This window comes from Oreochromis aureus, linkage group 2, assembly GCF_013358895.1.
Source record: "Oreochromis aureus strain Israel breed Guangdong linkage group 2, ZZ_aureus, whole genome shotgun sequence".
In the NCBI taxonomy this organism is placed as follows: domain Eukaryota; kingdom Metazoa; phylum Chordata; class Actinopteri; order Cichliformes; family Cichlidae; genus Oreochromis; species Oreochromis aureus.
Window position 1 is genome coordinate 13,936,084 of NC_052943.1, and position 13,800 is coordinate 13,949,883.

Consider the following 13,800-nt stretch of genomic DNA (forward strand, 5'->3'; position numbering starts at 1 on the left):
GCTGTGATTCCTTTATTTCAGAGGATCTACCACCCCAAGCTTTATAACAGAAAAAAGTTAAGAAAAAAACATAACCCAAGGTGTTTTTTTGTGTTTTTTATCTGGCACAATATTTACTTCAATACCTTTTTGTAAAAGGTTGGGATGCTTCGCAAAATGTGGTTGCATTCTTAATTCAGAGAGCCAGCACAAGTCCGGGTGTAGCCTCTTGCATCAGCCACACTTTCACTAATCCCTATAAACAGATGCGTGCAGACAGCCATGGCTGCAGCCGTGTAACGGCTCGTATGTGAACCGCCAGGCAGCATACCATTCAGTAAAACAAGGCAACAGCGTTTATACCTTTACCTTAAATGTCCACAATCTGGCTTTCTTCATTCACACAAGGCCTAAGCACATTTAATTTGCTATGCACGACGCTAAAACCATATTTTGCACAAACATCAGCAGCATCACTTTACTTTAAGAATGTGAGTGCTGGACGGACCACGACAATTTGGAGCATTATGAAACATACAGGAAAAAAAACAAAACAGTTTTGCAGTGGTGGGAAAACTGCTTCTCCCCTTCCTGATTTCTTTCTTTCTTTTTCTTTTTTTTTTTGCATTTTTCTCACACTTAAATATTTCAGAGCTTTAAAAAGATTTTAATATTTGATAAAGATAACCTGAATAAATACAAAATCCAAACTTACCTGGCCCTGTGTGTAAAACTAATTGATTACCCGGTATCACTGAGGAAATAAAAGTTAAACTTTTTGGAAGGTTTGTGTTCCATTACATTGGGCGTAAAGCTAACACAGCAGAACATCATACCTGCAGTTAAAGCAGGTGGTAGTGTGATGGTCTGGGGCTGCTTTGCTACTTCAGTACTGAACAACTTGCTGTAATAGATGAAGACTTAGGCCTACCAGAAAATCCTGAAAGAGAATTTCTGGCCATCAGTTTTGCTCCAGCACACTCAGGTTATACAGCAGGATAAAAAATACACCATCAAGTCAACCTGTGAATGGCTTAAAAAACAAAAATGAAGATTTTTGGAGTGGCCTAGTCAAAGTCCAGACTTCAATCCTGTTGAGATGGCTTGGCATGACCTTAAAAGACTGTTCATGACCAAAAACCCCCTCAAACATGGGTGAATTAAAACAACTCTGCAAAGAAGAGTGGAGCAAAATTCTACCACAGCGATGTCAAAGACTCATTGTGAATTATTGCAAATGCTTGATTGCAGTTCTTGCTGCTGAGGGTGGCACAACCAGTTCTTAGGTTTAGGGGAAATTACTTTTTCACACAAGGCCATGTGGGTTTGGATAGACTTTTTCCCTTAATAAATGAAATCATCACTGAGTAACTTGAGTGATCTTTGTCTAATATCAAAATTTGTTTTATGTTCTGAAACACGAAAGTTTCACAAAATGCAGAAAACTGAGAAACCAGGAAGGGTGGGGGGATACTTTTTATAGTAATGTATATTAGATAGAATATGAAAATAAACAACCCTGAAACATGCTATTAGTACAACATTAAAAATATATCTTTTTAACACATATTTTAGCTTCTACTTTGTAGTATTTTTAGTTAAACAAAGATTTTAAATGATTTTTGTTCTATTTATGTTAACATTTTACACAGCGTCCCATCATTTTTTAAAAATGGATTATACTTAATACCTTTCTTGTATCATCCTCACAAGAAAACTAGAAAAGAACAAGAACAAGAGCAAAGTTACAATTAACCAAAATGCTGTTTAAATATAAAATATTAAGCCTGATCTGATCACTTTGGGGTCAATATCTTTCTTACAGGACTGAAATGTAGCATATTTGAAAACCCACATCTTTACAGGAAACACCAAGACTGAAGGTACCCTTATCATTGTTCGTAAGCGTTACACAAACAACAACTCAGGACTTATATTCCACCCCCTTTATTTCTGTCCGTGTCTCTGCGTCCAAATCAAGAAATAATTCCAGTGGCTGTGTCAGGACATAACTGGGACTAGCATGCACACAAACCAGTACAGATGCTTTGTGTTGAATTATTTTTGTTAACTTGAAGAGTGACAGAACCCAAAGAGAAACAAAATCTCACAAACCGGCTGATTTTGCAGATGTGGACTTTACACTGCTCACGCAGGCCTCAAGAGCAAAAGATGAATCTGCTTTGTGAAGACACCCAGAAGATGCTCACTCCCCTTGTGTCCTTTTGCCAATACCAATATACAGCCGACACAAAACAGCTGACTGCTGGACTGCTTAAATAACAACGATAGACAGTGTTGGGGAGTAACGGAATACATGTACCGCCGTTACGTATTCAGAATACAAAATATGAGTAACTGTATTCCGTTCCAGTTACCGTTTAAAAAGGTGGTATTCAGAATACAGTTACTTTGTTGAAATAAATGGAATACACGGCGGTACTTCCCTGTTTCATATTGTCGCGGGTCAGGATTGTTTGGGTTTGTTTGACAGCTACGTTCTGTTGTTCCAGGCGGCAGCGTTACGGTTGCCATGGTTACAGGGTGACGCGCTCTCTCTGCGTGTTTCCTGGGTGAGAGGCGCTTTTTGTTGTTGTTGTTGTGCTAAGCTAAAGGCAGAATGCTACAGGCATAGCTCTAAAGCATGTAGCCTGATGGGCAGTGTAGTCCGTGCTGCAGGGAGAATGGACTACCATACCCGTTATGTGTCTGTGAGCGAGGGAGGGAGAGAAAGGAAAAGTCCGAGCTGTCACGGAGCAAAAACGGGAGCTGGAAGCATGTAAATATAATAATAACCACAGCAGCCAAGAAGAGTGCCTGAGGAGCCCATTTGTAAGTAAGCTATTAAGACTCAACTGTACACCGTGTTCGTGTTTTCCTCCGGAAAAAATAAGTTCCGTTGGAGAAGCCTTTCAACGCCTCTCTCTGTCTCCCGCAAGCAAAGTTGACCCAGACAACAAAGTAAAGCTAGTTTTCGGCTACCAGCCCGACACGAACCCGACGTATTAGCCAGAGGTCCCTTTACTACGTTTGAAGCCGCGGACCTTCAGTAACAGTAATAAATCACAGCAATAGGACATTCATGTAGTTGTAAACAGCATGATAATATATTAAGTATTCCAAAGTATTCAGAATACGTTACTCTCATTGAGTAACGTAACGGAATACGTTACAGAATACATTTTGGGGCATGTATTCAGTATTCTGTAGTGGAATACATTTTAAAAGTAACCTTCCCAACACTGACGATAGATGTGTATGAGGGAGGCGCCCAGCCTTTTTGTTTACACTCACACAGCTCACTGTGCAGATTATAGGCTGACTTGATAAACTGATCAAATCTATGAGCGTCTTTGTTTGAAATAAAGGCGGGTAAATAGTGCTAAAAATTCTCCAAACCAATGACTGTGAAGCTGTTGCTGCTCACCTTGCTTATTTTAAAAGTACAGCACGCTGGTCAAAAGCAGGGCTCGTCAGCATCCATCACCAAAAAACCAGCAGCAATAATATTGTACAGTATTTTATACACACTGACGTGGATGAAATGACCAAACAGCCTGTCGCTTCACTTTCATTATCTGCCATCATATTGTATGCTTTACAGTCTGTTCTCAGATGAATTACTTGAAATCATATCCTGTTATTTCTGAGAGGTATTATATAACATTTCACCTTCCTAATGCACTCGTCGGTCACTGCTGCCAATGTCAGCTTGGGAAAAAAAGGGTTTACTGATCTAATCCAGCTTGATTGATTTGTTTCATATTTCATTTGTCGGTAGATGGCTGAATGAAAACATGCTTTCTGTGTTTTTTCCCAGTAGACAGTCATGTTACGTGACCTGCTGAGTTTTGTCTAACAGTAAGGGGCTGTGTTGGGACCTGATGTCTTGCTAAATGAATCAATAAAGGGTAATGAAAGCAACAAGCAGGCCTCATGAATCCCATCTACACTATTCACTCTAGCCTGTGTTTTTTTCACATGCCTTAGTTTCTGCGTTAATCTCTATCTGGGACATTTTTATTCTCATTCTCTGTCTTCCTTCTTTATTTGTTGCTTATATAGTTGCAGATTATTTCACCTGAAAGTACAAAAGAAAAAAAAAAGAATTTTGAGCAGGAGTTTCGGGAGTGTGTGCGATCTATGTGTCCTGGGTCAGTGCTAAAAATTAGTCAGCTGACTGCAGATTCATTAGGCAGTCTTGTATCCTCAGGCCTTGCAACTTCACCTTCTGTTAGCTTAAGATGGCAGCGAGGCTGTATGACTGCTGAAGAGACACAGCTGGTGAATGAATACAGACATACACACAGTCACAAATCTGGAAAGTCTGTATTATGATGCTTTATCACAAAGCAGCTACTTATTTGGGTTTTAAAGTATCTGAGAGAGGCAAATATTTGGGTACATGTTACAGATAATCACATTTCACACAATCAGAGTCAAAGTTTGGTCATTATTTACTGTTATTCTATTATTATATAATTTCCAGTAACAATCCGAGCTTGGAAAACAGAACCTCCAACATATTTATTATTAACATTTTTTATTTGTTCTTCCAAACCAAAAACACAAACAAGCTGGTGCGTACAGCAAACGTACTACTGAGCGAGCCACTGTAATTTTCTTGCAAATGTTATATATGAGCCACACACACACAGACCACATTTATTACATAACATCAGTGTTTGATATTAAAAGAGTCCAGGTGCTGAACTGGCCTGCCTGCAGTCTAGATCTTTCACCAACAATCATTTGGTATATCATGAAATGAAACCACAACGAAGAAGACCTAGGACTGTGCAGCTTTTATCAGACAAGAATGGGACAACATTTCTCTTCTAAAATTCCAACAGCTGGTCTCCTGAGATCCCAGATGTTCACAGACTGTTGTTAAAAGAAGATTATTTAAAAAAAAAGTACTTTTTGTGTCATTTTAAACATTTTCAGTGTTGGGTTTTTTATGTTTTATTGTGTTTTTATCTACATTTTATGCGGCATCCCAAGTTTTGGGGGAATTAGGGTTGTATTTCCTGACAAGTTACCCCCAAGTGCTATTTCCCTAAATCCCATTTGACCTAGCAAATAAACCCAGCTCAACCACACATACATCAGTCCATTTTCTGCCGCTGTTCTGTGTTCAGGTCGTGGGGAGATCAGTATAAGCAGAGATGCCCAGACGGCCAGCTCCTCTTCCTCCTTTTCCAGGGAGACGCAGAGTCATTCCCAAGCAAGCTGAGAAATGAAATCCCTCCAGCATGTCCTGTGTCAGGCCTGGGGCCTCACCAGTGTAGGACATGCCTGAAGCACCTCACCCAGGAGGCATCCTGGTCAGATCCCCCAAACACTTTAACTGGTTCTTTTCAAATAAACCAAGACGGTTGAGTCCTCACATTCTGACTGTTTAAACATTTGAACTTAAAACTTACGCCTGACTGAATCTTCAGCTCCAAAACCAGGTTGTCACATCACACACCTCTTTGAAGGACCAGACAAAACCCTAAAAAAATACATGGTGATAGCTTAGAACTAAAAAGTGTCCACACAAGACACTGCACGACACACACACATGACTTTGACATAAGCCCAGAGATGTAGTGACAGCCACTGAATTGCAACTGGGTTCAGCAATTACAGCTCCTTTTTGTACCCCATCTTCCCTCCGCTGACACATAAATTAGATACTTGACATCTGCATCAGTTTCCAATAAGAGCGGAGCCACGTGATTTTGGAGAGGGATGGAGAGGTGCTGTTCGTGGTTTGAAGAGCTGCAGAGTCAGACAGTCACGTTACATTTTGGTTTTAGTTTGATTATTGCTTTGCTGCTGTTGAACATATGACCTTGCAGTGTTTGTCATCTTTTCATGCTCTTGTGTTTGTCTTTGTTCTGCCATATTTACATCCAATTACCCACATTCTGGATTTACTGATCCTTTCCTCTGCAGCACAAGGAGCACAACAAGAAAACAAATCTGAGACAAAGCTTAAGCTTAGCAAAGATTAAAGCAAAGAGCCATCCAAGTGAAATCAATTTCAAGCTTATCTTAAATCGACCAAGGTTGCTGCCTCACCTGGCAATTCTTTTGCTGTGGCTAAATTGTATAGGCTGGCAACTTTATTGACTGCAGACAAGCAAAAAAGAAAGTAGGTTTTTCCGCAGATTTCAGCAGCACAAGTATTATAGCCACAAAACCCTCAGTCATTTATACTGCACAGTCAGCGACCTGCCTAGCTACCTCTTAGATACTATAAAGGTGTGCATGTGTGTGTCTGTGTCCCTTCAGAGGTGGCACCACTGCATACAGGTCTTTCCTTCAGAAATCCTGTTGTTAAGGTTTCCAGGTGTGATTGTGAAGTGTGACCAAAGAGATCAAACTGGACGGCTGGAGGCAGAGAGGAGAGGGGGAAGGGTATGAAGGAGGATGACAGACATCAGAGAGGTCAGTCATAAATGAGAAACACTGGACTTTTGCAGTCTGTTAGACGGACAAAGGAGGTGACATTAGAAACTGTTTCATGCTGTAGTGGTCAGAGATCAATAAGCATTAATTCTTCACTGCAAACACGCACACGAATATTGTGTTGAAATCTTGTTGGTAGGACTATGTGTGTGTGAATGGCAGGGTGAGTGTCAGCAGTTTGATCTGTTTCCTGTAGTTGGTCGTTGCCCTCCATCTCCCCCATTATCCTCCACAAGGCCTTCCTTCAGGATTTATACCTGCCATTTCAGCTCTGTGGTCGATATTTATGAACTACTTTACTGCATTACAGAATGTGTAGCTGCCGTGCAGTTAAGTCAGGGGAGCCATCGATCCTCTCCTCTGAGCTGCTGAGCCTCAGGGATGAGGGACGGACACAGAGATGTGGTCTAAACACTTTAGAGGGCTTTCATCTTGGCTCAGGGGTTGCTCTGTAATGTCCCGGCCAGGGAAATAAATATCTCCTCGAGTCTGCTGCCGGCTGACAGAACCGAGTGCCTACTGCTGCTCACTAGTGGCTACAAGAGATACTGCAGTGTTAAGTGTCTTCCCCAGAAACAGTAAAAGCACTCAGGTGTGATTTAAAAAAATGTTTCAAAGCAACAAAAGCAAAAACAACGAAAAAAGCTGAACAAAACCTAATCTACATCATATACTTTATACTCCCGCACAGATACATACGAAATATCTTTACTCTGATAAGCAGCAGAATAACAAAAGGCTGAGATGGCTGATTTGTTATAGTTATAGTTGCCTCGAGGCCAATGAGAAGGACTGTAAAGTGTATTAGAGTATTAATTTAAAAAGTTCCTCCCACATTTCAAACTGATTAAATATCACTCGCAGCTATGATCATCTGTGACAGCTAAAAGAGACGCTGAAAACTGTTTGGATTTCATCTCAGGACAAAGATGAGTGAGTCAGATAATGAGTAAGCTTTGCGTGGCTCACTTTAACCCCTCGGGCTGCAGCTGTTTAACTGAAAATGACACTGCTGGTCATTCAGAGAACGAGACGGGAAGAGGCGATGAAACATGAAGTATAACATGACCAATATCTGAGCACAAGGTTTTGTAGATTTGTATGTTTTGTGAGAGAACCAAGAAAGAGAGGGAGGGAGGAAGAGTCTGTGGGAAAAGCATGGCAGAGAGAAATGGCAGTTTAATTAGCAGCAAAGGGCTTTAATCAGATAACTGTGATTTGAGCAGTGAAAGGACTTTAATTAGTTGCTCTTGGCTGGAACAGACCACAGCATGGCCTAGCAGACTGCCTACAGTGGACACTGCATGAACGAGAAATAAGAAATGGACTTTGTGGCATTAATGGGTTTGGAGCAGAAGAAGGGAGGAGCGACAGCAGTGGCAAAGCGGAGGGCTGGGGTTGAGGACGTGCATGCTCGGAGGGCTGAGTGGGGTCACCAAGTGTAGCGTGACTGGCAGATCGGGACAAGCTGTGGGAGGAAAGGGGATGCTGAGAGCTTTTAAAATGGGAATATCGGAGGGTGGAGTGGTGGAAGATGGGGATTATAGGAAAGAAGGCTTTTTAGATTAGGTTAAAGGGCAAGGATGGGAATAGGAAATTTGAGATTCTTTTTCATAAATCATATCTCTATGATTAGAATTGAAATCCCACTTGTTTCTTTTGGTGAATGCTAATGAAAAGGGTTTGGGTTAAATGTTAAATATAAGACACATTTTCAGAATTATAATAGACCAAAATCTTTCTATTCCCCAACATGACCTAACGTGAGTTAACATGACCTCCACAAAATGACCTCATCGGGTCATTTCAAAGCTGATAACTTTGTTTATTTTGTATGTTTAGTGCAGTTTGGTGGAAGGCTTGTGGTGACGAGCAGAGCTGTGAGACAAGAAAAGAAAAGTAATGAAGATTTACGGCGAAAAATTAAAACTGAGCTAAAAGTTAAAGTTAAAGGTCAAGTAAATGTAACAGGGATCAAATCTGCATCGCATAGTTACTGGTGCCGCTTTAAATATCCTTACGGTATGATTGAGCAGAGGTCAGCTGTAATCCAAGTTGATCCTAAATTGGCCACAGACACAACTTGATCAATAATACAAGCTAAGGATCAGACTTGCAGTAACGTCAGACTAAGGTTGTTCATACGTAGACGTCCCGTCAGTGTGACTGACAAACAATGAGGTGAGACAGCTGCCAGCTGAGGGGACAAGACAAGCACTTAGAATACACTTAATTAGGCATGGAAAGACTAAACCTACTTGTACTTTCTTCTTTTCTCTTTTATGTCCCTCAGATTTGATCTCTCCTAACAGATTTTCCATGTCTCGAACTGTCTTTTATATTTATTTTTGATATATGGTAAATAGATTGGTTCTTATATTGCACTTTTCTTCCCTACCCTACCTGAGCACCCAAAGCACTTTATACAATATGCCCATTCACACCATGCATACAAGCACTTTTTTCTATGCTTAAGTGAATTCTGTCTAACAGTCACTCTGATGGATGCATCTTTTAGCTAGTATCTTGCTAAGAATATTTATTGTACAGTCTAGACCAGCCAGGGATCGAACCACCAACCTTTCAAATAGCAGATGAAAAACCTAGTAAATAACCTGGAGGAAATGACTTACGTCCTGAGCCACTGCTACCCCCGTTTAAATTGTTCTATTTATATCCAGCATTTTGGCTAGTTATAGCAGGAAAAATGGTGGAACTAACTGCATTGATAGCTCTGCTCCGGCAATTAATGCAGTGCGGTAATTGGTAATATTATTAGTTCCACCTCTGTCTGGCAAATCAAAGTGTCAACTGTCTAAAAGGTATAAAGAAAAAGCTTCCTTTATGACTAATGGGGTGAAATATTCAAAAATGAAGCTGGGGAGAGGAAAGAAGGAAAAAATGAAGGCTGAGGGATGTAAAGTAAAAACCACAGATGAGTGTGGCAAACAGCAAAAACAGATTCAGCCCAGGAGAAAGAAAACGTGTATGAGGTTGATGTGGATGAGCCAGGACAGTGCTGTCTGACACACACGGTAACTACTCTTGCCCTTTTCCTTTCGGCTGAATGCAAATGCTTGGACTTCGCAACACTTGCAGACTCGCAGTAGGTGCCTCACTTATTTGCAAAGACATTTGATTTTTTTTCCCATTCTTGTTCTGTTTAGTTTAGTGTAGTGGTGCATTGAATTTTATTTTGCACACGCAGAACCATTTCTATTTAAGAAAATTACAGTGTTTCTGTCTATAAAGACACATCTGTTGTTCTGTGTTTTCTTTCCTTTCACAAACATAGACGAGGCACAACGTGACTAAAAGCTGTAGGACGACAATGTTTCCCCTGTTCGGTGCTCTTTTAGAGAGTAAACAGTGACTGGGATGTCACTTAGGTTTAGGGTGGTTTGCAGACACCAGCTGACTGATTTTGACACTACAGAGCAATGCACTCCTGTCGTGCACCTGACTAATTCCTGCCTCCGTGCAGATGCTCCGCGTCTATGAACTAATCCCATTTTACTTCCCTTTTCTCCACCTGACTTTCTCACTCTGCTGGGTTTATGTGGGTGTGTTATAATCTGCCGTGTAGTCTTGCATTAGTATTTATACAGTATGGGTGCTCTAATACACGCACTCACCTGCTCTACCAAATGCAGGCAAAAACTTTCCTTCATATAACAATTTGAAATGATTGCTGATTAAAATTTTTTTTTAAAATCTTACATTGTGTAATGGCTTCTATGTAGTCTGACTTTATGTTATATCACTTATAATGTGTGCTGAAGTCTAATATACTGTATTATAATGCAGTTATTACATAGCTGTATATATTACACTGTTTTCTTAACCTTGGAAAGGTTGTTGTAATAATTGGAGCCTTATTGAAACGATGTTACAAAATATTAAAATCTGACAAAATTTAATATTTAATTTCCCATATGAGGCTAGAAAATTATCAGCCAACATTTTTATCACATGCTTCCAATGAAATGGGATTTCATTAGATATCCTTTCTGTAAACCTAAATCATTTAAAACTTACATTAACCAATAAATGACAAAGGTCACAGGTTGGTATTATGCCTTTAGAGATCAGCTCTGGAAAATACCTGCAAGTATTTGTTTTTTGTCCAGCATCTTGCCTGTAGAATGTCTCCAGGAAACAACTCGCTGTTTTTAAGCTGTTGGATAAAAACAAAGAAAAGAAAAAAAGAAGAATCTGCAACAGGAAAAAAGACAGAAAAATTTGTTAATAATCAAAAGTTAAATCTGAAAAAGACAAAATTAAAGTGAATGAAGAAAAAAAGAAAGCTCTCCTGTTTCTCTCCAGTCTCAGGCGAAGGGTGGAGACTGCTCAGCTTTTCTTTACATCTTGCGAAATTAGAAAAATCTTCTCTTCTCTTCCTCAGCGACACTCCCTCACTACATCCCATCTATTTTGGAGCTTTATAACATTTCATGGTCAGCTGATCTGACTGCATATTAGTTGTCCATATCTCTTTAACTTTACCAGTCACACTGCCTCTGTCTCTCTCTCTCTCTAACAAAGCCTTTCTTTCTTATTCTTTTAGGGTCTTCCATTGACCCATTTTAGGCACTTAGTAATTGAAGCTTTCCCCAGGCAAGCCCCAACAACAGCCTCGCTTGACTTCACTCATCAATGGACAACCTAATTGAGCTTAAAATTGAGGCCACTGCACTTGTCTTTAGCCTCTTGGCCTCTTACCTGCCAACTTCGAACATACAAGGTACTTTGCAGTTTAACAATTAACATCACATACTGTATCAGAGTTACCGGCCCCACTTTTACATTAAACTGATACATTAGTTGTGATTTGGTCGGGACAAGGAAAGCATAGTTGCAAATATACAGGGAAACACAATAAACTACCTGATCTTCTTATGCAGTCACATAATTGCACTGTTCCCTGGGAAACTAATCTTGGCAAAAAGCAAATACAGTAGCAGTTCCTAATATTTTAATCACATATGTCAACGGCAAACAGATACAAGCACATTTTATGCTGTTGAATATTCAATACATGCATGCACATGTGAACACAGTTACATAAGATATTAAAGGACAAATAAGGCAAAAGTCTGTTGTGACCATCCTGGTATTTAGGTGTCTCATAAACAGGGTTAAAAAAAAGATTGATAATTTTATAAAAATTTGTAGAAAAGAAGAAAACCTCCAACTATGGATGTAGATTTTATGCATGTTATGTTATGTTATGTTATGTTATATTATATTAAGAGCTGGACCTGAAAGAGTTTATTCCCTAAACTAAAATACAAATTACAGATGTTTCAGGAAGTAAATGAACCCTAATTTCACTTACAGGCAACCAAAACCAACCACTCCATCATTCCTTTGGACCAGGCAGAAGTCAATCATAGGTCTTGGGTGCTCCAGAATAATTTCAGTGCAATTCCATGCAGTGCTGCTGTGCGTTAATGGCTTTGCATTATATGAATCGGGCAGACTCTGCAGCCTTCAATACTCTATTATTGAGCCGCTAATGCTTTAAGCTGCCTGAACATTGTTATGCTTGCAAAATCAATTAAGTGACTAAATAGGTCATTTACAGCTCAGTGCTGAAAATGTGGGCTCTTTAGTGCGTGTAGGTGAGTGCTGCATCTTTCTTTGAGGGGATAATTCTTTGAGGTAGGGATATTTGAGTTGTTGATTTTTTTTAAGAAATGTTGCTAATTTTCACAAAAACCTGCGTCAAACACTGAACAGGAGAGTTTTTATTTAATATGAATGGTTTTTTTTGTACGACCCTTACGCTCCTAGAGCCATATTCGAAACCATTTAATTATTCCAGACCTATCACCTCTGAGTCACTCTGAGTCAGATCGCAAGGTTTGGCCCTTAGGTGTGCGTGTTTGTGTGTGCGCGCAAGCGTGTGGGACGCAGGGCCGGGGGAGGCAGGGGGGAGGCGGGACGTACAGAAGTTGTCCATGTCGGCAGAGCGCACCAACCTCTCCGCGTTCGGGAGCGCAAAGGAAAAAGATGCTCTAATCTTGAGGCTTCACAGACATCTGCAGCAGATTATTACGAGAATTCATTGTTCAGCATCGCTATTTATATCCAAAAAAACTCGCCAAGCGCCGATGTCTCCATGAATCTCTCCGGGAAACTAACAAACATCCTCCTGGCGGTGATCCTCGCAGCGCAAGGTAGGACACGGCGCTCCGTGGATCGCTGAAAGTGCCTTTTACTCAGCACTTTTAAACCATCACTTTCTGTGTTTTCCTTACTCGTCATGTCAGTTTTAAATATTTTTGGCTGCCAAACTGACCTCGAGTTGACTCCTTTGTGCGCTTCTCAGTGAAAAGAAACTGCTTCTCTTTTCAGTCCAGAGAGGACGATCCATTAAAGCCAGTCAGGATAAATCTTACCCAGGCAGAGCAACCTAAACTTTACCTCAGTTTATCAACCCAGTTAATTTGTATTTGGACACGCACGCACGCTGATGTTGTCAAATCGCTGAAATGGCTGTTCACGAAACAGTGAACAGCCATATTCTTCTCAAATTCCTCTGGCGACCAGTAGCGCACATCTTACAAAACAAGACCGTTGTGCTTTGTTCTTTTTTGCGTTTAACGCACTTGTTTCACACTACTTCACGACACAGGGCACAACATTTGTCCATGGGAAATTGTGCGCAACCAATAACAAATCCCACGTGCCTGTGAAATATAATATCCTGTGCTTTTCAAACTTGTGGAGTCACTGTTATGTTGCAGAGAGTCAAAACAGTGGGATGTAAGCGCACTGTATAATTGTTAGATTTTAGTCTACACATCGGGTTTGGTTACTTTTTATATAAGGTTGATGATTTAGAGCTTAACATGTCAGCATGTAGCTCACATTGACCATCAGTGCCAAAAGTGACGCAACATGGGGGTGACAAACTGCTAGGTAAGTGTCCGTTCAGATTTCATCCCCGGTTTCTCAAGGTGTGAAGGGCTTGATTCAGACTAGCACCACAACACTGAACAGGCAAGCAGATGGTTGCCTGGGGTAATTATTATAAGTAACCTTGGTACTTAAAAAATTGACTAGAATTGCCCAACAAAACTCAATTTTTCCTTATGCTTTAATAATAATCAAACTACCAGTTAGTCTGCACTTTGCTTTTCTCTGTGTGTGACCCATTTCTTTATTTTCTTGTATTTAAAATCACCTGTGCACACATTTTCTATTTGCTTCTGCCTTTGGGTTGTGTAAGGCTGTCAGTCTCCTGTGTGCTTTAAAATAGTGGGGTCTTTGAGTAGCTCCTTGGGGAACCAGAGAAAAAACAAAGAGTAGATAAATGCTCTAAAGAGGAAGCTTTGTGTCGTATTCCCATGTAAC

General features: G+C 40.3%; 1 protein-coding gene across 2 annotated transcripts in view; it reads left to right on the top strand.

Annotated features, from left to right (window-relative positions):
- Positions 1 to 2,795: 2,795 nt before the first annotated feature.
- The window catches only part of LOC116318477 (neuronal acetylcholine receptor subunit alpha-3-like), a 32,770-nt gene continuing 21,765 nt past the window's right edge, over positions 2,796 to 13,800 (top strand). The window contains exon 1 of one of the 2 annotated variants that reach the window (XM_031737519.2): positions 2,796 to 2,811. Coding sequence is in view for 1 of the 2 variants with exons in the window: in XM_039618851.1 (XP_039474785.1) it covers positions 12,563 to 12,620 (58 nt within the window). In the remaining variant the exon portion in view is untranslated. Of the gene's footprint in view, positions 2,812 to 12,385; positions 12,621 to 13,800 lie in introns of those variants that run through there. The other variant, XM_039618851.1, reaches the window with a different exon arrangement.